The sequence below is a fragment of the Dasypus novemcinctus genome, chromosome 4 (assembly GCF_030445035.2).
Source record: "Dasypus novemcinctus isolate mDasNov1 chromosome 4, mDasNov1.1.hap2, whole genome shotgun sequence".
Lineage (NCBI taxonomy): Eukaryota > Metazoa > Chordata > Mammalia > Cingulata > Dasypodidae > Dasypus > Dasypus novemcinctus.
In genome coordinates, this window is record NC_080676.1 from 100,931,594 (window position 1) to 100,957,925 (window position 26,332).

General features: G+C 38.9%; 1 protein-coding gene and 1 pseudogene across 1 annotated transcript in view; both read right to left on the minus strand.

Moving 5' to 3' along the window:
- Positions 1-26,332, minus strand: part of NXPE3 (neurexophilin and PC-esterase domain family member 3) — a 111,953-nt gene that overhangs the window by 35,106 nt on the left and 50,515 nt on the right. Inside the window, exons 3-4 of the mRNA XM_058295919.2 lie at positions 11,093-11,847; positions 4,774-4,847 (exon numbers count right to left, since the gene is read on the minus strand). Coding sequence (XP_058151902.1) covers positions 4,774-4,847; positions 11,093-11,847 — 829 coding nt within the window. The remainder of the gene's footprint in view (positions 1-4,773; positions 4,848-11,092; positions 11,848-26,332) is intronic.
- On the minus strand, positions 7,813-7,933 carry LOC111766320 (small nucleolar RNA SNORA38; annotated as a pseudogene).

Consider the following 26,332-nt stretch of genomic DNA (forward strand, 5'->3'; position numbering starts at 1 on the left):
GATGCATGAAGGAACTAGAAAAAGAACAACAAACTAATCCCAAAGTAGGCAGAAATAAGGAAATAATAAAGATTAGAGAACTAAATGAAACTGAGAATTCTAAAAACACTAGAAAAAATTAACAAAACCAAAAGCTGGTTCTTTGAGAAGATTAACAAAATCTACAAACTCTTGGCTAGAAAAACAAAGGAAAAAAAAAAGAAGATGCAAATAAAATAAAAAACAAGAGAAGGAATATCACCACTGATCCCAAAGAAATGGAGTATCAGAGGAAGACACTTGGAAAAATTATATGCTAACAAGATGGATAACTTAGATGAAATGGACAAATTTCCAGAAATACACATGCAACCTACACTGACAAAAGAAAAATCCAGAAGAACTCAACAGACCAATCACAGGTCGTAAGATTGACTTATTCATCAAAAACCTACCAACCAAGAAAATTTCAGGACCAGATGGCTTCATGGGTGAATTCTACCAATTATTCTGGAAAGAATCAACACCAATCCTGCTTATACTCTTCCAAAACATAGAAGTGGAGGGAACATTACCTAACTCATTGTATGATGCCAACATCACCCTAATACCAAAGGCACATAAAGACACAAAAAGAAAAGAAAACTACAAACCAATCTCTCTAATGAATTTAGATACTAAAATCCTCAAGAAAATACTTGCTAATCACATTCAACAACACATTAAATGAATTACATCCCATGATCAAGTGGGTTTTATCCCAGTTATGCAAGAATGGGTCAACATAAGAAAATCAATCAATGTAATATACCACATTAACAAATCGAAATTTAAAAATTACACAATCATCACTATCAACACAGAAAAAGCATTTGACAAGGTAAAGCATCCTTTCTTGATAAAAACACTTCAAAAGACAAGAATAGAAGGAATTTTCCTCAACATGATAAAGGGTATATATGAAAAACCCACAGCTAGCATCATACCCAGTGATGAAATGATAAAGGCTTTTCCTTTAAGATCTGGAACAAGGCAAGGATGCCCACTGTCACCACTTTTATTGAACACTGTATTAGAAATACTTGCTCAAGTACTTAGGCAAGACAAAGATACAAAAGGCACCTGTATTAGTCAGCCAAAGGGGTGCCGATGCAAAATACCACAAACTGATTGGTTTTTACAAAGGGTATTTATCTGGGGTAGGAGCTTACAGATACCAGGCCATGAAGCCTAAGTTACTTCCCTCACCAAAGTCTGTTTGGAGCAAGATGGCTGACGACGCCAGGCTTCCTGGGTTCCCATGTTCCTGGGGCTTGCTTTACGCTGGCTTCATGGTTCCTTCCTTACTGGGCCTGGCTTCTCTTTCCTCTGCATGCTGACTTCCCAGGGCTCCAGTTGAAGTCTTCAGCATCAAACTCCAAAATCAAAACTCCAATATTAAAAGTCCTCAACTCTGTTCTTTGCCATACCTTTTGTCACCCTTTAATGGATGGGGACTCCACACCCTAATCATAACTCAATCATGCCCAGGTACAAATCAGATTACAAGCATAATCCAATATTTCTTTTTGGAATTCATCAGTTTTATCAAACTGCTACAGCATCCAAACTAGAAAAGCATAACTAAACCTACTATTTGCAGAAGACATGATCCTATAGGTAGAAAGCTCCGAAAAATCTACAATAAAGCTTCTAGAGCTGATAAATGAGTTCAAAAAAAGTGGTAGGATATAAGATAAACACACAAAAATCAGTAGAATTTCTGTACACTAATAATGACCAATCTGAGGAAGAAATCAAGAAAAAAATCCATTTACAATAGCAACTAAAAGAATCAAATACATAGGAAGAAATTTAAGAACTTGTACAAAGAAAACTATACAATATCATTAAAGGAAATCAAAGAAGACCTAAATAAATGGAAGAATATTCCAAGTTCATGGATCGTAAGACTAAATATCATTAAGATGTGTATCATACCCAAATTGACTTAAAGATTTAATGCAATCTCTATAAAAATTACAATAGCATTTTTTACTGAACCAGAAAAGTCAATTATGAAATTTATTTGGAAGGGCAAGGGGCTCCGAATAGTCAAAAACATACTGAAAAAGAAAAACATAGGACTTGGAGTTGTCCGGAATGATACTGCAGGGACAGATGCAGGACATTATATATCCTACCATAACCCACTGAATGGACTGGGGGAAGAGTGTAAACTACAATGTAAACTATAATCCATGCAGTGCAGCAAATATAGCAGGGAAAGGTCACTGGTGCTTCTACAGAATATGAATGTTCATCTTGTCATAGGGTGTTATCTCAGCGGGTAGAGACCCACACAATAAACAAGAAAATATTAAACTCTCATCCTTGGGAGTCCTGCTTTGTTCTCAAATATTAACAGAAGGGCAAGAATCTCTCAAATCCATAGGCAGTGCCTAATAGCAGAAATCAGACCAATATGTCAAGCCCTCAATATTAATGCATGTAACTATGATCTTATTCTTATAAAATTGAAACTTAGCCTAATAATAACTATTGCCTAAGAGCACTTCCTGAATACCTCCTTGTTTCTCAAATGTGGCCTCTCTCTAAGCCAAACTCGGCAAATAAATGCACTACCTTCTGCCTGACATGGGGCATGACTCTTGGGGATGAGGCTCCCTGGCACAGAGGGATTAATACCAAGCACCAACCAGCAATGCATTTGGAAAAAGACCTTGACCAAAAGGGGGCAACATCAAATACAGAAGAGTTTTTATGGCTAAAAGATTTGAAAATTAGTTTGGAGGTCATTCCAGAGGTTACATTTACGCATGTCTTAGGCAGATCTAACTGCCACTGTGAACAAAGCTTCAAGCAGGGGTGCTCCTGAGAGCTCTAGTGCAATCCAGAAACTACAGGCAAGGCACACAATCCCTTGACATCAGCACCTTGTTGGTAGGCTTTACCTTGAAATATATGACCAACAATTTCTCTGGTGTAACAGAGTTAGACACATTTTTAATTTCTCTATACATGATTCTCCCACCCCTGTTATTTGAGCCTATAATTAGCACTACAGTCATTAAATATATGTCTCAGAGACTTAAGTCTTTGGTCTGTTCATACACCAGTGAGCCCTGAATTTCCGAAGCCTGCAACCAATACCTACTCTCCAGATCATTGGCCTCGCCCAGGACAACTAACAAAATGATGATGATGGATGACCACCCCCAAAAAACAGACGGTATTGTAGCAGTTTGACATAGTTATGAATTCCAAAAATAGATATTAGATCTTGTTTGTAAACTAGTCTAAAACTGGGGATGATTAAGTTATGACTAGGGCTTTGATTGGACCACGTCATTAGGGTGTTGAGTCCCTACCCCTGAGCGGGTGGGGACTCACAGATAAAATACAAAGGACAGAGGTGAGGGTTTTTTGTTTTTGTTTTTTTAAAGATTTATTTATCTCCCCTCCCCCTCCCCCCGTTGTCTGTTCTCTGTGTCTATTGGCTGCGTCTTCTTTGTCCGCTTCTGCTGTTGTCAGCGGCACGGGAATCTGTGTTTCTTTTTGTTGTGTCATCTTATTGTATCAGCTCTCCGTGTGTGCGGCACCATTCCTGGGCAGGCTGCACTTTCTTTCGCGCTGGGCGGCTCTCCTTACGGAGCGCACTCCTTGCATGTGGGGCTCCCTTATGTGGGGGGCACCCCTGCGTGGCACAGCACTCCTTGCGCGCATCAGCACTGCACATGGGCCGGCTCCACACAGGTCAAGGAGGCCCGGGGTTTGAACCGCAGACCTCCCATGTGGTAGACGGACGCCCTAACCACTGGGCTAAGTCTGCTGCCGAGGTGAGGGTTTTTGATGCTGGAGTTCTGATGTTGGAGTTTTATGCTGGAACCTTAAGCTGGAGCCCCGGGAAGTAAATTCAGAGAAGAAACAGAAGCAATGCCCAGGAAGAGAGGAACCCTGAGCCCAGGAAGAAGCAAGCCCTAGGAAAAGAGGAACCCTGAACCCAGAGAGAAGCAAGACCCTGGAAGAGAGGAACCAGGAAGCCTGAACCCTCACAGACATCGGCAGACATCTTGCTCCAATACGTGGAAAATAGACTTTGGTGAGGGAAGTAACTTATGCTTATGACCTGGTAGCTGTAATCTCCTACCCCAAATAAATACCCTTTATAAAAAACAACCAATTTCTGGTATTTTGCATCATCACCCCTTTGACTGACTAATACAAACATCTATAACTGCAAGCAAAAGAGTTCCTTCCTTCTGCCATATAAGATCTAAGCACCCTCTCAGATAATCTGAGGCTGAGCAGCATCACCATTCTAGGACCCTCAAAGTTGAAAAATGAACAAACATAAGGGGGAATGCAACCATGGACAAAATAAACTTAGTAATATTGTAATAATAGAGGAACATATAACATTGTTATAAAGATAGTGGCTATCAGAGGTTCTGAAGTAGGGGGGAGGGAATAATAGGTGGAATACAGGGCATTTTTAGGGCATTGGAATTAAGTCTTAACCACAATGTAAACTATATACCTTGGTTAGTAGCAATGCTTCAATATTTATTCATCAATTGTACTTAATAACAAATGTACCACATGATTTTAAGATGTTATTAATACGAGATGTGGGAGGGGGAGGGGTTGGGGTATATGGAATCCCTTATACTTTCAATGTAACTTTTCTGTAATCTAAAACCTTCTTAAAAATAAAGTTTATTATGTTTTTTAAAAAGTCAGAAAAAGAAAAGAAAATGAAAATGACGGATCATGAAGCCCATTCCTTTTTACCTTTTATTCTGCTGGGAATCACAGTCACCCAATCAGGTCCACTGGAGTTGATTGGCATTTTGATATTGACACCACTTTAGGGGGAGAAAAACAGTACAAGCTTAGATTCAGGAGCACTTACTTTGTTATGTATCTTTATTTGCAAATTGAAAAATAGATATGATTTCACAAAGCCTTGTAAGACAAAAATATACTTGTATTAACCTATATAGTTAACAATTAGCAAACTACATCTCTCACATTAAGCACACTGTATGGTTATGTAACTGGAGTTAAACAGGTTCTTAATACTTTTTCACTGCACTGTCTACTGCTTTGTCAGTCCTTAGACTGAAAACTCCAAAATGCCCAATTTTGGTTTGAACTGCTTACTCCTCATAGACTCAGAGAATGATTCACAGTGACTAGAATATCTATTTTATCAATATCTAGTCCTCAGGCTACAAATTTCCACAATATGAAGTCGCATGTCAGATTTCTTAGCCCGTGCCTGGATCTGAGATGAACCCTACTTGGGACACTTGACCCGTGATATGTGTTCACACAGCTGGTTTATCATTTAGATGGCCTTTTATTTTCCAACCCCTGACTAAAATATATACTCTTCAAAGACACAAAATGTACCTCATTCACATTTGGATATTCAGCCCAGAGTACAGAGCCTGGACTAGAATCAGTGCTCCATAAGTATTTGATGGAGGGTTGGATAAAAATTGGGGGAGAATAGAGGCCAGGAGAAGAGTACTAAAAACCTAAAGTAATATTCCAGAAATGCCATTACAATAATTAGGCCTCTTAAAGTTTGACCAAAAACAAACAAAAATTGCTAACTTTCTTAACTATTGATAAAAGAACTTGCAGTCATGACTTTTCATTATTTCATCAATTTCCAGAGATATTCATTCATTCATTCAACAAATAACTTAGCACATGTATGGGTTACACATTGTCCAAGAAGCCAGGGATATAACTAATCACACAGCATCTTTCCCTTGGTGGAACTGACATTCTGCTAGGGGAGACAGACAGAAAACAAGAATTAAACTATAGAGAGCTATATTGGAACATACTAGAATTTCAAACCCTAAATTGACATTTAAGAGAAATGCGATTTTTAACAGAGTACATATAATCTATACTCTTGAGTTCACAGCTTTAATAAAAGTAAGGAAATGAAGAAAACTTTACCTCTATAATTATCCTGCAAAAATGTCTGGCCTGAATCTAGTTATGTGGAAAAAAATAAACCCAAATTAAGGGGTATTCTACAAAACAGTGACATCAAAATTGTCAATGTCAGGAGCAGTGTAGCTTGGTGATTGAGTACCTCCTTCGCACGTATGAGGTCCCAGGTTCAATCCCTGATAGCACCTAATAAAAAATATATAGGGAACAGATGTGGCAAGCAACCAAGCACCCACCACCTCACATGGGAGGTCCCTGGTTTGGTTCACAGTGCCTCCTTAAAAAAAAAAAAAAAAGAGCATATGACAGGCAAAAAACAATGTACAGACAACAACAAAAACAATGAGCAGACAGACAAGGGAGCCATCTCAGGAAGGGGAGTAAGGATTAATAAATAAATAAATAATGTTATGAAAAACAAAATAGGATTAAAGGAGTTTAAAGATAACTAAATACATTGTACGATCATCAATTGTAGCTTAAATTGCAATTTAAAAGAGGCTATAATGGACATTATTTGAACAGCTAGAGAAACTTGAATATAGACTATATATTAGGTAATACTCTCATATCAATGTTAAATGTTCTGAGTATGAAAAATGTGTTGTGGTTATTGCAGAAAGTCCTTGTTCTTAGAAGACATATTCTTAATACTTTGGGATGAAGTGCCACAGGATTTATAACTTACTCTTAAAAGGTACAGGTGTACCTGACTCTCAAACTGTTCAGGAAAAAAAATTAGACACATACACATATAAACACCTACACACATGTACAGAGAGAGAGCGTAAGCAAATGTGGCAGAACATTAATAAATGGTTAATCTAGGTTAAAGGCATATACGTGTTAATTGTTAATATTCTTGCAGTGTTTCTAAAGACTTGAAATTTTGCAGAATACAAAAAGACAAAAACAGAAGAGATGATGACAGAAGGTGGATAAGATAAAATGAGGGAAGCTGGATAATCCAATGGAGTGGCCAAATTCCCTTGCTATTCCTTTAAATTCCTTGGTACCCAATTTAAGAAATACTGATTTAAAAGATATTTAAACATAAATAAAAGGGAATAAAACAATAAATATAATAAAAGAGAATTTTTATATGATAAGATCATTCTTTCAAAGTATTCCCTCATATTAAAGGGATCTTGAAGTGAAATACTACTGTTCTTTCCAAGACCAATGCTTTTATTTCCTTAAGAGTAAAGAACAAAGATTATGATCACCTTAACCGTTTAATTGTTACTTAGGGAACCATGGACTAAGGCTAAACTTTTTAATTCTTTCTGAATTAAACAACTTATGAGCAGAGCATTAAAAATGGGTATCAAATCATATTCAGGTCATGAGCTCAAAACAGTCCACCCAAAGATTCCTCAAAAGATCTATTTTTTTATGTTCTTTTTTGATTCTCATATGATCTGGTGCAATATTTCAGAACTTTAACAGAATCAAAGATGTGAAAAATAAAATATCAAGACTGTCAAACGTTGGGTTTCTAAAAACTTATGCCATCCTAAGCATTGTTCTCATAGCAAACTTACACGTAAGTAAAATTTTGTAATTATTCTACTGTAATGTGTTCCAGTCAGCCTTACCTAGGACATCTAGTGAAAGGCAAGGACAAAGGTATTATTTTATCCTTCTGGATTCAAGAGTTTGGGGTTTTTTTGTTTTTTGTGTTTTTTCTGTCCCATGACTGTAATCACTAAATTATGGAATAACTAAGAGTAGCAAGGGTGGGAGCATAAATTTCCTTAAAGGAATTATTCCATTTGTAAGTTCATTTTTCTTAGAAATTTCCTGATACAACCTTGATCATCTCTAAGAATGTTCATGTCATAATATTCTTTGTATTGGGAAAGGGTAATACTGAGCCTGCAGGGAGCTAGCTGGCTCCAGACTTCTTCAAGTCTGCATCTCTTCACTTCTAATTCCAAGGACAGGGAATCACAGGCATGCCTTTGTAGGAGGGTTGGGGTACTTGAAATTTTATTTTGTTTTAAAGGAGTTTTAGATTACATAAATGTTACACTGAAAACATAAGCGATTCCCATAGACCTCACCCCTCCCTCTCCCACACTTTCCCCCATTTTTTCAACATCTTTCATTAGTGTGTTATATTTGTTAAAACTGATGACCCACATACTGAAGCAGTGGTACTAACCATGGTCTATAGATCCTAGAAGATGTGGCAACAAAAGACAGAAAGGGAGCAGAGTGTGGTTGCTCAATATGGGCAAGAACCATGATAAGGTGGAAGGGGGTGGTCTGGCAGTAGATGTGGGTGGTGGTGGTGCAGCAATGTGAGTGGGGTCAACAGTGCTGGAATGTGAGTGTGAGCAGGAGGGTGGTGGACTGTCCATGGAACTGGGGGGAGAGCTGGAGGAAGGAACAGGTGAACTCCGAGGAGGGGGGAGGTCTGTGGTTGAAACTACAATTGTGGGAATGTACTTTTGAAAAATTTAGCAGGGGAGGAAACGGACTTTGGCCCAGTGGTTAGGGCGTCCGTCTACCATATGGGAGGTCCGCGGTTCAAACCCCGGGCCTCCTTGACCCATGTGGAGCTGGCCATGCGCAGTGCTGATGCGCACAAGGAGTGCCGTGCCACGCAAGGGTGTCCCCCGCGTGAGAGCCCCACGCGCAAGGAGTGCGCCCGTGAGGAAAGCCGCCCAGCGTGAAAAGAAAGAGCAGCCTGCCCAGGAATGGCGCCGCCCACACTTCCCGTGCCGCTGACGACAACAGAAGCGGACAAAGAAACAAGACGCAGCAAATAGACACCAAGAACAGACAACCAGGGGAGGGGGGGAAATTAAATAAATAAATAAATCTTTAAAAAAAAAAAAAAAGAAAGAAAAATTTAGCAGGGGAGGGTCTCTGGTACAGGGCGTTGGTGGGGGGGAGTGAATATGTGGGAAAGAGTGCACCTGGGGCATGCTTCTATGGAATATGAATGTGTTCATCTTGTCACAGGGTGTTATCTCAGTGGATGATGACCTACACAATAAACGAGAAAATATTAAACTCCCATACCGAGGAGTCCTGCTATGTTCTCAAATAAAGGGGCAAGAATCTCTCAAGTACATAAGCAGTGCTTAATAAAAGAAAACAGACAAGTATGTCAAGCCCTCAATATTAATACATGTAACTATGAACCTTATTCTTCAAAAACTGAAACTTAGTGGTTGCCATGGGTTCTGAGAGGAGGGGGATAGAAGAATGGGTGGAACGTAGGGAATTTGGGGGCATTGGAATTGTTCTGCATGATCTTGCATTGAGGGATACAAGCCATTATACATTTTGTCAGAACCTCTAAAAGTGTACGGTGCAAAATGTAAAACATAACGTAAACCACTGGCCATGGTTAGTAGGAACACTTCGATATTTGTTCATCAACTGTAACAAATGTACCATATACATGTAGGATATTATTGGTAGGGGAGGGTGGGGGTAATGGTATATGGGAATCCTCTATATTTTCTATGTGATTTTTCTATATAACCTAAAGCTTCTTGGAAAATAAAGTGAAAAAGAAAAATAAAACACCAGGGAAGCATACAGTAGAACTTGTCAATATACGTAAAAGATAACAGATCTTCTGGTGATGAAAGGCACAAATTTTTTGTTTGTTTTATTTATTTGTTTGTTTTGGGGGAGGTTGTGGATTGTAGAAGAGTTACAACTGTGTTAGGGGATGATTACTGGTGCAGGGTGTTGGTCGTGGTGGGGATGTGTGGGGAGGGTTACACCTGGGGTATGCCTTTATGGAATATAAGTGTGTTCATGTGGTCATGGGGTGCTGTCCAGTAGATGGAGCAATAACCAAGGGATTGGGCTACTTTTTAATGGTAGGTTTTAATGTCAGGAATAATTATTTTTAAATCTTTACTAATATAATTCTCTGACCTTTCTCCCTTTCCACATGAAATCTGAGGAAATTACAAACTAAATTTCCTCCACTTTGCTAGGCCACTGAGTGGAAGTGACAACACAACTCCAACAGGGGTACTTCAATAGTCCCCACAGACAGGCAAAGAGTGCACAGAAATGAAAGTAACATGATCACAGACGTTGATACATAGCATCTTAAATCTGAGCCAGGATTAAAATGAAAACTAAAGTCCTTTTGTACCTAGGCATACATCAGATTAGCCAGGCTTCTAAAGAAAGCACTGTATATACGTTGAGTAGTGCTCCCTCTGCTGGTCTTCTAAAAACATGATATAAGCCCACGCTTTGAGTACTTAACAACCGGTATGACCAAAATCTATTTCAGAAGTGGAAAATTAAAGGTATTTTGGAAGTCCTATGAAGAATATGTCTTATTATACCAACTTTTCCCCAATCAAGTACTGAAAAACATAAATCATGTAATTTTTTAGGGTACCCAGGTGTACTCAAAAATACTTCTCTACCAGTGAATTAAAAAGTAGGGCTTTCATTAAAATTTTTTTAATTGTATGTGTTTTCAAGTAATAATTTGTACTTTTTTGACCACATAACTTTTATAACTTTTTATTTTTTATGAATTTTCATTTAATTCAGAACTGTATGGAATGTTGAAGAAAAAACAAACGTTAACTCACACTGATCCTATACATTTCAATCTGTGTATTATTCCATATATTGGTTACTATGCTGAAATGGAATTTTTGCACACATTGAGTCAACCAAGCAATGCTGCCATATTATGGTCTTTTTCCTATCAATAAATGTTTAAATGATTTATAATTTTTTTTATTTTATTAGACATGAAGCTAAAATATCAACCTAGACCTCTAATAGCCATATTTTTGGATGCTTTTTAAAAACTGTTCGATGAATAAGTAATCCTATTCATAAATCTATAAAAATGCCAAACAGTTCTAAATTAAAACACAGATATGAGGATGAGAAAGAAAAAGTTCAAGGCAAAAGTTGTTTAATTTGAATGTGGACAAGCACAAAGCTTCACTTTTAAAAAATTAATCACAAAATAGGAAACTCTATTTTCCTATTCACCACCTCCCCTAAATTAGGCCAAGTTCAGAAAGATATAAGGAGCACATAACCAAAACAAGAAAGCTTCTTATTGGGACATCTAGAATAGAAAAGGACCGTCTTTAAATTACTCCCTGCAACAAGGAGCACATACCTCTGGAAGAAAGCACTCTCTGCGGCAGTGAGGAGGCCCTTCAGGTATCCACCTTTGAAATGGTTAATTCTGCTACTACAAGGGAGCTTCTTTGGTTTGAAGCAGAACCAGGGCTCTCCAGTGTAGAGATCTGTGAAGTTACAAAGGGGCAAACTCCCAGGAAGACACACATTACACTCGGTAGTTTCAGAAATTCTTCCTGAACGGAAGAGACTCTTGAAATAGACTCTGTCTGGTTTCTCCTCCTGTAGGTGCTGAAGAACTCTAACCCCTTCACTGGGGTGGACCAGAGATATAGATACTTTAACTTTACCTGGCCAAAGCAAAGTAAAAAAGACCTTGTAAAATCCATTCTGGTAGTCTACCACTCTACCCACAGCCCCCGCCTGCAGCTTGGGAGAGTGGATTCTGGCCTGTAGGTAGTCTCCACCATACTTCTTGGGCTTTCTTTGAAAATCCTGTACATGAACCAGCACCTCCAGCTGACCTCCCACTTTGAAGAAGGCTGCAGAGTTCAAGATGACAAAGTAGCTGGAAGAAGGGTCGGTGCTCTTTACAAAGGGGACTGGTCCCACGTCAGTTACCTGCCCCTGCATGGCAGCCAGCAAGGAGTCCTCCTCCACACGCTCCTGACTGGACAGGGTCTGGTGCTCATAGCCACAGTAGGGATTCCGGCTAATTCCTGTCACCTGGGAGGAAACAAACTGTCCACTGCTGTCGATGAATATGGCTGAAACAGTCTCATGGTCCAAATACTGAAGAGAAAGACACAAACAACAGAAACAGCTATGGTAAATCTTCTGTGCAGCTAAATAAATCTCTGCCCAGTTTAAATTTTAATAAAAACCACTTGGGGTGATATTGTTTCAAATCACAAAATCTATAGAACACACAAGTTTTACAGGGCTAACATCCCATAATACAATGAAATCAAGATAAGGAATAAAGGAAACTGAGGCGCATTCTAAAGATGACTAATTAATCAGAGGATGTTACTGCCCTGTTGAATATCTGGATCAAAACAGAATCAAAATTGTAAAATGTGAAAATGACTTTTGACAACAAATTAGTGTAATCTTTTCTTATATAGAGGAAGAAACTCGGATTAGGTAACTTGTTGAAGATTGCCCAGCTAGTTAGACTTAGGCTAAGGTCTTCTGATAGACACCCACTGCAAGATGAATGACAATTATTGGAGAGAAAATGCCTAAAAGCAATACTAAATATTAAATAGTATTTTTAAAAATCCAATAGTAATGTTAGCTCCACCAATCCCTTGAGAAGCCATGGGCATCATTAGGCTATTTAATATTCAAATGATGTTTCTGGATTGCTGCTTACTTCTTAGAGTTTAGAGTAATATGCTTTAATATGCTCCAATAACACATGGAAAAACCGTTTTGGCTGGTATAATTGGAATCGCTGGACTTGTGCCTTATTAAAGACAATCTTTGAGCATTAAGAAAAAATAGCCTCAGCCATACTTCCAGAGGGAGCAAAGAAAGCTTTATGACAGGGCTAATTTGAAACAGTATCCGAAAGCCCTGTCTGAGCTCATGGCAGTAGGCAGCCAACTTACAGAACAGCTGAAGGAAACTGGAAGCTCACTAAATCTGAAGATATGCTTGGGAAAATCTGCTTAAAATACAGACTTCGTGTGCAAACAAAGTTCACCTTGGAAAAAAAAATTCACCTTGGGGGCCCAAACCAGAAAGGTGCCACGATTTTCCAGACCTCTGAATTTGTGGAACAATGAGAGGTCTTTTGTGCTCCTGATTGAGCCAAGTCATGAGAATTAAAACACTGAGGATGGAGAAAACAAGGGTGGTTATACCTTAAGTCTCTAATCAAAAGGCACAAAACTAAACTTCCAAACTCTGTTACAGGTATGACATCCAAAGCAAAGAATCAAGGTACAGTTCTTTAGCATGATTTGCAGTAGGGATAGAGCCAAATTTCTATTTATGATTCCCCTAAGCTTATCTGAAAAGGACAACTTTTTATTAATTTAAATAATTAATAAAAAGAGGGCTTTCATTAAAGTCAGACCTAGACTTGCTTCTAGTCCTACACCTCATCCCCAATACACGCTTTAGGGACAGAGGCTGGCAATGGAATGAGAATCAGTGAAGAAGAAGGTCCTCTCTTTTGAATATTACTTAGTAATATTTTCTTCTAAGTAGATGGGTTAGACCTTGATTTTTTCCAGTGTCATCAAAATTCCCCCAATATCTGAACTCGCCATTAAATCTTAGCATCACTGAAAGTGAAACAATCAGATATTTATGCCTGATATGATGTAAGGAAGCATACAACACAACCTATCAAGTACACTTGCTGAAAAGAAATTGAACCTGAATCTAATCAAGCTTTTTGTTCTAACAATAGGAGCAAATAAGAAAGAAATAAGAAACAATAAGCAGGAAGCAAATTTGGCTCACCTGATAGAGCACCTGCCTACCACATGGGAGGTCCAGGGTTCAAACCCAGGGCATCCTGACCCATGTGGTGAGCTAGCTCACATGCAGTGCTGATGAGCACAAGGAGTGCTGTGCCACACAGGGGTGTCCCCGCGTAGGGGGGATTTGTCAAGAAGATCGAACAATCATAAATATTTATGCTCCTAACAAGGGCGCCTCTAAATATGTGAGGCAAACGCTGGAAAAACTAAGTGAAAGAATAGATGCATCTACAATTATAGTGGGGGATTTTAATACACCACTATCAACTCTGGACAGAACATCTCAAAAGAGAATCACTAAAGAAACAAAACATTTGAACAGTATATTAGAAGAGCTGGATCTAATAGACATATATAGATCATTACACCCAAACACAGCAGGATATACATTTTTCTCAAGCGCACATGGAACATTCTCCAAGATTGACCATATGCTAGGCCACAAAGAAAGGCTTAATGAATTCAGAAAGATCGAAATCATACAAAACAATATCTCTGACCACAGTGGAGTCAAGCTGGAAATTTGCAAGGGACAGAGACCCAGACTTCACACGACAATTTGGAAATTAAACAGCACACTCTTAGAAAAACAGTGGGTCAAAGAGGAAATCTCAAAAGAAATCAATGACTACCTTGAAACAAATGATAATGATAACACAACATACCAAAATTTATGGGATGCAGCAAAAGCAGTACTGAGAGGGAAATTTATAGCCATAAATTCATATATCAAAAAAGAAGAAAGAGCAGAAATTGAAGAATTAACTGCACATTTGAAGGAATTAGAAAAACAACAGCAAAGTAACCCAACAGGAAGAAGAAGGAAGGAAATAACAAAGATAAGAGCAGAACTAAATGAAATAGAAAATAAGAAAGCACTTGAAAAAATAAACAAGACCAAGAGCTGGTTTTTTGAGAAGATCAACAAAATTGACAAACCTTTAGCGAGACCAACAAAGAAAAAAAGAGAAAAGATGCAAATACACAAAATAAGAAATGAGAAAGGTGAAATCACCACTGACCCCACAGAAATAAAGACTATCAGAAGAGGATACTTTGAAAAACTATATTCCAACAAAAATGACAATTTAGAGGAAATGGACAAATTCCTAGAAATACATAAGCAGCCCATACTGACAAAAGAAGAAATTGATGATCTTAACAAACCAATCACAAGCAAAGAGATAGAATCAGTCATTAAAAATCTCCCAACTAAGAAGAGCCCAGGGCCAGACGGCTTCACAGGTGAATTCTACAAAACATTCCGGAAAGAACTAACACCAATCCTGTTGAAACTATTCCAAAAAATCGAAACAGAAGGAACACTGCCTAATTCCTTCTATGATGCCAACATTACCCTAGTACCAAAGCCAAACAAAGACACCACAAGAAAGGAAAATTACAGACCAATTTCTCTAATGAACCTAGACGCAAAAATACTTAACAAAATACTTGCTAATCGTATTCAACAACACATTAAACGAATTATACACCATGACCAAGTGGGATTTATTCCAGGTATGCAAGGATGGTTCAACATAAGAAAATCAATCAATGTAATACACCATATAAACAGATTGAGAGAAAAAAACCACATGATTATATCTATAGATGCAGAAAAGGCATTTGACAAAATACAGCACCCCTTCCTGATAAAAACACTCCAAAAGATCGGAATACAAGGAAACTTTTTGAACATGATAAAGAGTATATATGAAAAACCTAAAGCCAACATTGTTTACAATGGCGAAATCCTGAAATCCTTCCCTCTAAAATCAGGAACAAGACAAGGATGCCCATTGTCTCCGCTCCTATTTAACATTGTCTTGGAAGTACTGGCTCGAGCACTGAGACAAGAACCAGATATAAAAGGCATTCAAATTGGAAGGGAAGAAGTCAAAATTTCATTATTTGCAGATGACATGATCCTATATATAGAAAACCCTGAGAGATCTACAACAAAGCTCCTAGAACTCATAAATGAGTTTAGCAAAGTCGCAGGTTATAAGATCAATGCGCAAAAATCAGTAGCATTTCTATACACCAATAATGAGCAAGATCAGGAGGAAATCAAGAAACAAATACCATTCACAATAGTAAATAAAAAAATCAAATACTTAGGAATAAATTTAACTAAAGAGGTAAAAAACTTACACATCGAGAACTATACAAGATTGTTCAAGGAAATCAAAGAAGACCTAAATAAATGGAAGAATATTCCCTGTTCATGGATAGGAAGACTGAATATTATTAAGATGTCTATCCTACCAAAACTGATCTACACATTCAATGCAATCCCAATAAAAATCAACACAGCCTTCTTTAAGGAACTAGAAAAACTAACTATGAAATTTATTTGGAATAAAAAGAGGCCCCGAAGAGCCAAAGACATATTGAAAAAGAAAAACGAAATAGGAGGAATCACACTTCCTGACTTCAAAACATACTACAAAGCTACAGTAGTGAAAACAGCATGGTACTGGCAAAAGGAGAGACACACAGACCAATGGAATCGAATTGAAAGTTCAGATATAGAACCTCATGTATATAGCCATATAATATTCGATAAAGCCACCAAACCCTCTCAACTGGGAGAGAATGGCCTATTCAACAAATGGTGCCTGGAGAACTGGATAGCTATATGTAGAAGAATGAAAGAGGATTACCATCTCACACCTTATACAAAGATCAACTCAAGATGGATCAAAGACCTAAATATAAGAGCCAAGACCATAAAGACCTTGGAAAGCAGTGTAGGGAAACATCTACAGGACCTTGTAATAGGAAATGGCTTCATGAACATCACACCAAAAGCACGAGCAGCAAAAGAACAAATAGATAAATGGGACTACCTCAAAATTAAAGCCTTCTGCACCTCAAAGGAGTTTGTCAAGAAAGTAAAAAGGGAACCCACACAATGGGAGAAAATATTTGGCAACCATATATCTGATAAGAGACTTATAACTTGCATATATAAAGAACTCATAGATCTCGAAAACAAAAAGATAAACAACCCATTTAAAAAATGGGAAAAAGACTTAAACAGACACTTCTCCAAAGAAGAAATACAAATGGCTAAAAAGCACATGAAAAAATGCTCCAAATCCCTAGCTATCAGGGAAATGCAAATCAAAACTACAATGAGATACCATCTTACTCCCATAAGATTGGCAGCCATGAAAAAAACAGTAGAATACAAATGCTGGAGAGGATGTGAAGAAAGGGGAACACTCATCCATTGCTGGTGGGAATGCAGAAGGATCCAACCATTCTGGAGGACAGTTTGGCAGTTTCTCAAAAAATTATCCATAGATTTGCCATATGACCCAGCAATACCACTGCTGGGTATATACCCATCAGATCTGAAAACAAGGACACAAACCGATATATGTACACCAATGTTCATAGCAGCATTGTTCACCATCGCCAAAAGTTGGAATCAATCCAAAAGTCCATCAACAGATGAGTGGATCAATAAAATGTGGTATATACACACAATGGAATACTACTCAGCTGTAAGAACCAATACACTACAATCGCACGTGATAACATGGATGAACCTTGAGAATCTTATGTTGAGTGAAGCAACCCAGGCATTGAAGGACAAATACTATATGACCTCAATGATATGAAATAAGTTAACTGCCTCAGAGAGCTAGAGTCTGGAAAAGTGGCTTACTGGAAATCGGGGGGTGGAGGAAGGATGTGAGTTAATGTCTGTAGGGGTGGAATCTGTGATGAGCTGGGGGTAAGTATGAGCACAAAGAAGGGACAAAATGGGGGCAAGGGGTTACCTTCGGGTGGGGTTTTCTGGGTTTGAGGGGGGCTGGGGATGGGAAGAGGGGTAATATGGTCCAAGAAATAGGTGGGAGGGAGGGGCAACATACAAACATGGGAGAGTGCCAGAAGTTCATTGAGAACTAAATGTTGAGTAAAACGTATCAAAGTATAAGTAGGAGGGTTACCTGGTTAGGACGCTCAGGGGGTATGGTCTGATGCGGGAGGACTCCGGAGGGAATAGCTGAAGGCTCATTTTGCCAAGGTGGGTTCTACCATTGGGTGGGGTGGACCCATATCCTGGGGAAGACTAATGCCGTCGAATAGAGAGAACTGTATCTCTCGTGAGAAAGGACGGCTCCCAGGGCATTAGATTGGCAGGCGTTGTGGGCCCTAAGGGGAGGGGAAAATGGATGTGCAATGGATGGAACAAAGGTAAATAAGGGGGCAAAAGAGGAATTATGTGAGAGTACACGAGGATGAATATAAAACAGCTAATATTACACCAAAAACATATAGGGGACGACAGACTAATAATGAAAACCATAAGACAAAACATAGGATAACTAAAAAATTTAGAAAACTGTACAACCTAAAGTATGGACCACATAGTAAGCACAAATGTTACCTTGTTTGAAAACTATAGTTTCGGAATCTGTACATCAGTTTCAGGAAATATGATATGAATAAGTTAAAAGATTATTGCTGTGGAAGGGAAAAGGTTTTATGGTGGATCTGGGGAAATACTGTATATTGTATATATGAATTTTGGTGATCTAAGACTCTTCTGAAGCTGGCATTATGTTGGGATTCACTTTACGGGAAGTTTTGGATCACAGAGTGGTTCAACAATGGCAGCGGAGGAATACTGATATGGGATGTTATTGACAGGATATATATGGTTGACAGGGAGTTATACAGGGCATATGCCCAGGGTATATGGTAATGTCTATATATACTCATAGTGGAAACAATTAAAAACAACAGCTGGGGGGGTACTGGGCTCCTGGCCGGGGGGTCACCGTTGTGGGCCCTGGGAGAGCAGCGGCAATCCTCCAGGTGCAACGGCAAGAACCAGGAAGGAAGGAGGGCCCAACAGTGGGCTCTTGATACTAATGGCTACACTTTTGAGCTTATGCACCTGCAATAAGAACAAGGCCTAGAGTAGCATTGTGCCTGGGGGTTTCCTCCTGACAGCCTTCATGTTACTCAAATGTGGCCACTCTCACAGCCAAACTCAGCGTGTAGATGTGATGCATTCCCCCCAGCGTGGGACACGACACCCGGGGATGAGCCTCCCTGGCACCGAGGGATCACTACCACATACCAGCTGAAGAAGCAACTAGAAAATGACCTTGAATTAAAGATTCAATGCGGAACAGCAGAATATACCTGTCTACATATAATAACATGACTTCGGGAAGCGGTTTGACCTAATGTAAGGGGGAAATGGAAAGGAGAAATGAGATTATAAGGCTGTGAGTCTCTAAAAAAGAGTCTGGAGGTTGTCAGAAGGAATACCCCTATGTACAACTGAACAGAGTCTAAGAGACAGATAAGGTAGATACAACCCCAGGTATTGGTTCTTTTGAGGGATAAAGAGACCCACGGGTTCTATGGTCATGGCAGAAGGGGTTCACTGCCATGACAGATGGCCCTTCTTTGGAGCTGGTGTTTCTGCGTGATGGAAATGGACTCAGAGGGGATCTCTTTTCACAAGACTTGCATGCTACTTTATTGGAATTGTAGTTGGTGCTGGGTTTAAGATATATGTAGGGGATTTGAATCTCTGGACTGATAATATGACACCCAGGCCCAGAGCCTCAACAGACTTCAGCTCCTACACTTTGACTTATTGGACTTACTCCACTCAGCTAACATGGAGTTGAAGAAGGTCAACCACCACAACATGGAGCCTAGAGTGTCTACAACTAGAAGCGGGAAGAGTGCATCCAGTACCCATGTGCAATCTAAGCCCTCACTTGACATAGGTGTGCAATGGACACAACCAATCCAATGTCCACAGAGAAAATGTGGAATGGGTGTGGGAACGGTAGCCATGGGGGCTGCTGGGTGTGGGGAACGGGAGGAAGAGATGAGATGTGGAGGCGTTTTCGGGACGTGGAGTTGTCCTGGATAGTGCTTCACGGACAATTACGGGACACTGTAGATCCCCCCAGGGCCCACTGGATGGAACGTGAGAGAGTCTGGGCTATGATGTGGACCATTGACTATGGGGTGCAGTGATGTTCAGAGATGAACTTACCAGGTGCAATGGATGTATCACGATGATGGGAGAGAGTGTTGCTGTGGGGGGAGTGGGGGGCGGGGGCGGTGGGGTTGAATGGGACCTCATATATTTTTTTAATGTAATTAAAAAATAATAATAATAAATAAATATTTTAAAAAATAAATAAAAAATAAAAAATAAAAAAAAAAAAAACTTCAAATGCGAAACAATTGTCAGAGACAAAGATGGATACTACATATTAGTGAAAGGGATAATCTTTCAAGAAGAATGAACAATCACAAATATTTATGCTCCTAACAAGGGCGCCTCCAAATACATGAGACAAACACTGGAAAAACTAAATGAAAGAATAGATGCCTCACAATTATAGTGGGAGACTTTAATACACCACTATCAACTTTGGACAGAACATCTCAAAAGAGAATCAATAAAGAAACAAAAACTCTGAACAGTATATTAGAGGAGCTGGATCTAATAAACATATACAGATCATTACACCCGAATACAGCAGGATATACATTTTTCTCAAGTGTACGTGGATCATGCTCCAAGATAGACCACATGCTAGGCCACAAAGAAAGGCTCAATGAATTCAGAAAGATTGAAATCACACAAAGTAATATCTCTGACCACAGTGGAGTGAAGCTGGAAATCTGCAAAGTCCAGAGGCCCAAATTTCACACCAAGATATGGAAATTAAACAGCACACTCTTAGAAAAACATTGGGTCAAAGAGGAAATCTTAAAAGGAATTAATAACTACCTTGAAACTAATGAAAATGATAACACAACATACCAAAACTTATGGGATGCAGTAAAAACAGTACTGAGAGGGAAATTTATAGCCATAAATTCATACATCAAAAAAGAAGAGCAAAAATTGAAGAGCTAACAAAATTGAAGGACTTACTAATTTGGAGGAATTAGTAAAAAAAAAAAAAATAATAATGTAACCCACCAGGAAGAAGAAAGAAAGAAAGAACAAAGAGCAGAACTAAATGAAATAGAAAATAAGAAAGCACTTGAAAAGATAAACAAGACCAAGAGCTAGTTCTTTGAGAAGATCAATAAAATTGACAAACCCTTAGCTAGACTAACAAAGAAAAAAAGAGAAGATGTAAATACACAAAATAAGAAATGAGAAAGGAGATATCACCACTGATCCCTCAGAAATAAAGACTATCATAAGAGGATACATTGAAAAACTATATTCCAACAAAATGACAATTCAGAGAAAATGGACAAATTCCTAGGAACACATAAGCAGTCTATATTGACGAAAGAAGAAATTGATTATCTCAACAAACAAATCACAAGTAAAGTGATAGAATCAGTCATTAAAAACCTCCCAACTAAGAAGAGCCCAGGGCTAGACGGCTTCACAGGTGAATTCTACAAAACATTCCAGAAAGAACTAACATCAATCTTGCTGAAACTCTTTCAAAAAACTGAAACAGAGGGAACATTACCTAACTCATTCTATGATGCCAACATTACCCTAGTGCCAAAGCCAAACAAAGACACCACAAGAAAGGAAAATTACAGACCAATTTCTCTAATGAACCTAGATGGAAAAATCCTCAACAAAATACTTGCTGACGGTATCCAACAACACATTAAACCAATTATACACCTTGACCAAATGGGATTCATTCCGGGTATGCAAGAATGGTTCAATATAAAAAAAAAAATCAATCAATGTAATACACCATATAAACAGATTGAAGGGAAAAAAATCACATGATTCGATCTATAGATGCAGAAAAAGCATTTGACAAAATACAGCACCCTTTCTTGATAAAAATACTCCAAAAGATCAGAATACAAGAAAATTTTCTGAACATGATAAAGAGTATATATGAAAAACCCACAGCCAACATTTTTTACAATGGTGAAATCCTAAAATCCTTCCCTCTAAGATCAGGAACAAGACAAGGATGCCCATTGTCTCCGCTCCTATTTAACATTGTCTTGGAAGTACTGGCTCAAGCACTGAGGCAAGAGCCAGATATAAAAGGCATTCAAATTGGAAAGGAAGAAGTCAAACTTTCATTATTTGCTGATGACATGATCCTATACATAGAAAACCCTGAGAGGTCTACAACAAAGCTTCTAGAACTCATAAATGTGTTTAGTAAAGTCGCAAGTTATAAGATTAATGCGCAAAAATCAGTAGCATTTCTGTACATCAATAATGAGCAAGCTGAGGAGGAAATCAAGAAACAAATACCATTTACGATAGTCAATAAAAAAATCAAATACCTAGGAATAAATTTAACTAAAGATGTAAAAAACTTATACACAGAGAACTACACAACACTGTTCAAGGAAAATCAAAGAAGACCTAAATAAATGGAAGAATATTCCCTGTTCATGGATAGGAAGACTGAATATTATTAAGATGTCTATCCTACCAAAACTGATCTACACATTCAATGCAATCCCAATAACAATCAACACAGTATTCTTTAAGGAACTAGAAAAACTAGCTATGAAATTTATCTGAAAGGAAAGAGGCCCTGAATAGCCAAAGACATTGAAAAAGAAAAACGAAATTGGAAGAATCACACTACCTGACTTCAAAATATACTACAAAGCTACAGTAGTGAAAACAGCATGGTATTGGCACAAGGAGAGACACACAGACCAATGGAACCGAATTGAGAGTTCTGATATAGATCCTCATATATACAGTAATGTAATATTCGATAAAGCCACCAAATCCTCTCAACTGGGAGAGAATGGCCTATTCAACAAATGGTGCCTGGAGAACTGGATATCCATTTGTAAAAGAATGAAAGAGGATTACCATTTCACACCTTATACAAAAATCAACTCAAGATGGATCAAAGACCTAAATATAAGAGCCAAGACCATAAAGACTTTGGAAAGCAGTGTAGGGAAGCATATACAAGACCTTGTAATAGGAATGGCTTCATGAACTTCACACCAAAAGCACAAGCAGCAAAAGAACAAATAGATAAATGGGACTTCCTCAAAATTAAAGCCTTCTGCACCTCAAAGGAGTTTGTCAAGAAAGTGAAGAGAGAGCCTACACAATGGGAGAAAATATTTCATAACCATATATCTGATAGGAAACTTATATCCTGCATATATAAAGAACTCCTATATCTTGAAAATAAAAAGACAAACAACCCATTTAAAAAAATTGGAAAAAGATTTAAACAGTCAGGTCTCCAAAGAAGAAATACAAATGGCTAAAAAGCACATGAAAAAATGCTCCAAATCTCTAGCTATCAGGGAAACGCAAATCAAAACTACAATGAGATATCATTTTACTCCGGTAAGATTGGCAGCTATGAAAAAAACAGAAGACTACAAATGCTGGAGAGGATGTGGAGGAATGGGAACACTCATCCACTGCTGGTGGGAATGCAGAAGGATCCAGCCATTCTGGAGGACAGTTTGGGGATTTCTCAAAAAACTAGCTTTAGATTTGCCATATGACCCAGCAATTCCACTGCTGGGTATACACCCAGTAGAACTGAAAACAAGGACACAAACCAATATATGCACACCAATGTTCATAGCAGCATTGTTCACTATTGACAAAAGTTGGAATCAACCCAAATGCCCGTCAACAGATGAATGGATAAATAAAATGTGGTATATGCATACAATGAAATACTATTCAGCTTTAAGAACGAATATACTACAAACACACGTGATAACATGGATGAATCTTGAGAACCTTATGTTGAGTGAAGCAACCCAGGCACTGAAGGACAAATACTACATGACCTCACTGATAAGAAATAAATAAACCAAGTTGCCTCAGAGAGCTAGAGACTGGAGGATAGGCTTAAAGGAAAATGGGGGGGGGGGGGTAGAGGAAGGATGTAAGCTGACACCTACATGGGTGAAATCTATGATAAGCTGGAGGTAAGTATTTGTACAAGGAAGAGATAAAATGGGGGAATAGGGTTACCTTTGGGTGGGGCTTTGCAGGCTTGAGGGGGGCTAGGGATGGGAGGATGCGTAATATTGCCCAAGAAATTGGGGGAAGGGTGGGGCAACATATGAACATAGGAGATTGTCAGGTATTTGGTAGAGAGTATAATGCTGAGAAAACTTTTTCAAAAATATTATAAGGAAGGTTACTATTTAATATTCTTAAAGGGGATAATGTGACACAAGACAGGTTCCTAGGGAGTATGAGAATGCTCTTTTTGCCATAGTGGGTTATATCATTGGATAGAGACCCATATAAGAGAGTGAAGGTATACCCATATCCTCGCGAGGACCGATGTTCTCAAATAGAGGGAATTATATCTCTCGAGAAAAATGGTGGCTCCCAGTGCATTAGGGCAGTTGAGCATGTCAAGCCCTCAACACTGTTGCAAGTATCTCGGAACATGGCCCTTCAAGCAATGACGATTGACTGTCACTGTGGGCCCTAAGGGCAGAGGGAAAGAGGTACTGAATAGATGGAACCAATGTAACTGTGTGGGCAACAGAAGTGTTCCACAAGAGTATGCAAGGATGGATATAAGACATGTTAAATTACACCAAAAATATTTAGGGGCTGATAGCTAAAATGTAAATCATAATGTAAAACATAAGATAACTACAAATTTAGAAAATTCTAGTCTAAAATATAAACCACAATGTAAACCCAAATGTTACCTTATTTGAAAGATATTGTCTCAATATCTGTACATCAGTTTCAGTAAATATAGTATGTAAAAAGATTATTGCTGTGGAAGGGAAAAGTGTTCTATGTTGGATATGTGGGCGTACTGTATATTGTATATATGAATTACTGTGATCTACAACTTTTGTGAAGATAAGCTTAATAATTAGGGAAAAGAAAAAGAAAAAGATAGGACGTAGACACTGAGGAAAAGACGGAAGTATTTGCCTTGCCAATTTGCAAACAGGGCAACACTTATTGCAGCGATGGAAGGCAAAATATCAAAAACAAAGCTTTTGCATTTTTAAATTTTTTGATACCCCAATTTATTTTTACCTTAATTTTTCTAAATTAATATGTATTCTATATCTAACCTTTAAACTCATCACTATATTCCATTTTACTATTAATGGAACCTGGCAATATATTGGGCTTCACTTCTGAAGAAGTATTGGATCACAGAGAGGTTCGACAATGGCAGGGGAGGAATACTGGTGTGGGATGTTATTGACAGGGGACACATAGTTGGCAGGGAGTCCTACACAGCATATATCCAGGGTACATAAAAATGTCTGGATATTTTCGCAGTGGTTACAATTAAAAACAACTGAGGAAGTACTGAGTTCCTAGCCAGGGGAGCTCTGTCACAGTCCCTAAAGGAACAGCAACAATCCCCCAAGTGCAACGGCAAAGACCAAAAAAGAAGGAAGGTCCAACAAGGAGCCCTTCATACTAGTGACTATGCTTGTGAGCCTGTGCACCTGAAATAAGAACAAGGCCTAGAGCCGCAGGGTGCCTAAGAGTTACCTCCTGAGAGCATCCGTGTTGCTAAAATGTGGCCAGTCTCAAAGCCAAACTCAGCATGTAAATGTGTTGCCTTTCCCACAGCGTGGGACATGACTCCCGGGGTTGAGCCTCCCTGGTGCCAAGGGATTACTACCAAGTACCAGCTGATGACGTAACTAGAAAATGACCTTGAATAAAAGGGTCAACTCAGACCAGCAGAATATCTCAGTCTACATATAATACCAGGAGTTAAAAATGCTTTTTGACCTGAAGAAAAGGGGGAAATGGAAAGGACAAATGAGTTCATATGGCTATGAGTCTCCAAAAAGAGCTGGGAGGTTATCAGAGGGGTTGCCCTTATGCATACCTCAGCAGATTCCCAGAGACAGATAAAGTAGATACAACCCCAGGTATTGGTTCTGCTGAGGGCTACAGAGACCCACAGGTTCCATGGTCATGGCAGATGGAGTTCAGTGGCATCTCAGTTGGGCCTACTTTGGAATTTGTGTTTCTGTGCGCTGGAGCTGGACTTAGATGTGATCTTTGTCCACAAGTCTCTCCTTTTACTTTTACTGGAACTGTAGTTGGTGCTGGGGTTTAATGTATACCCAGGGGACCTGAATCTCTGACTGACCATGTGATAGCCAGGCCCTGAGCCTCAACAGATTTGCAACTCCTACACCCTGGTTTATTGGACTCACCCCACTCAGCTAACATGGAGGTGAGGAAGGTCAACCACCACACCAGGGAGCCAAGAGTGCCTGCAACTGAAAGCAGGAGAACTGCATCGAGCATCCATGTGGAATCTACGCCCCCTCTTGATATAGATGTGGAGTGAACACAACCATTCTAAGGTCCACAGCATGGAGGATTTAGAGTATGGATTAGAGTGGACTTACTGATATTCTATTCATGAACTATTGTGATTAGCAATCAAAGAAAATGTGGCATTGGTGTGGAGAAAGTGGCCATGGTGGCTGCTGGGGGTATGGAGTGGGAGGAAGAGATGAGATGTGGGGGCGTTTTCGGGACTTGGAGTTGTCCTGGGTGGTGCTTCAGGGACAGTTATTGGACATTGTATGTCCTCCCATGGCCCACTGGGTGGACTGTGGGAGAGTGTGGGCTATGGTATGGACCATTGACCATGAGGTGAAGTGGTGCTCAGAGATGTATTCACCAAATGCAATGAATGTCTCATGATGATGGAGGAGATTGTTGTTATGGGGGGAGGAGTGGGGTGAGGAGGGTGGAGGGTATATGGGGGACCTCATCTTTTTTTAATGTAATATTAAAAAAATAAAGACAAAAAAAA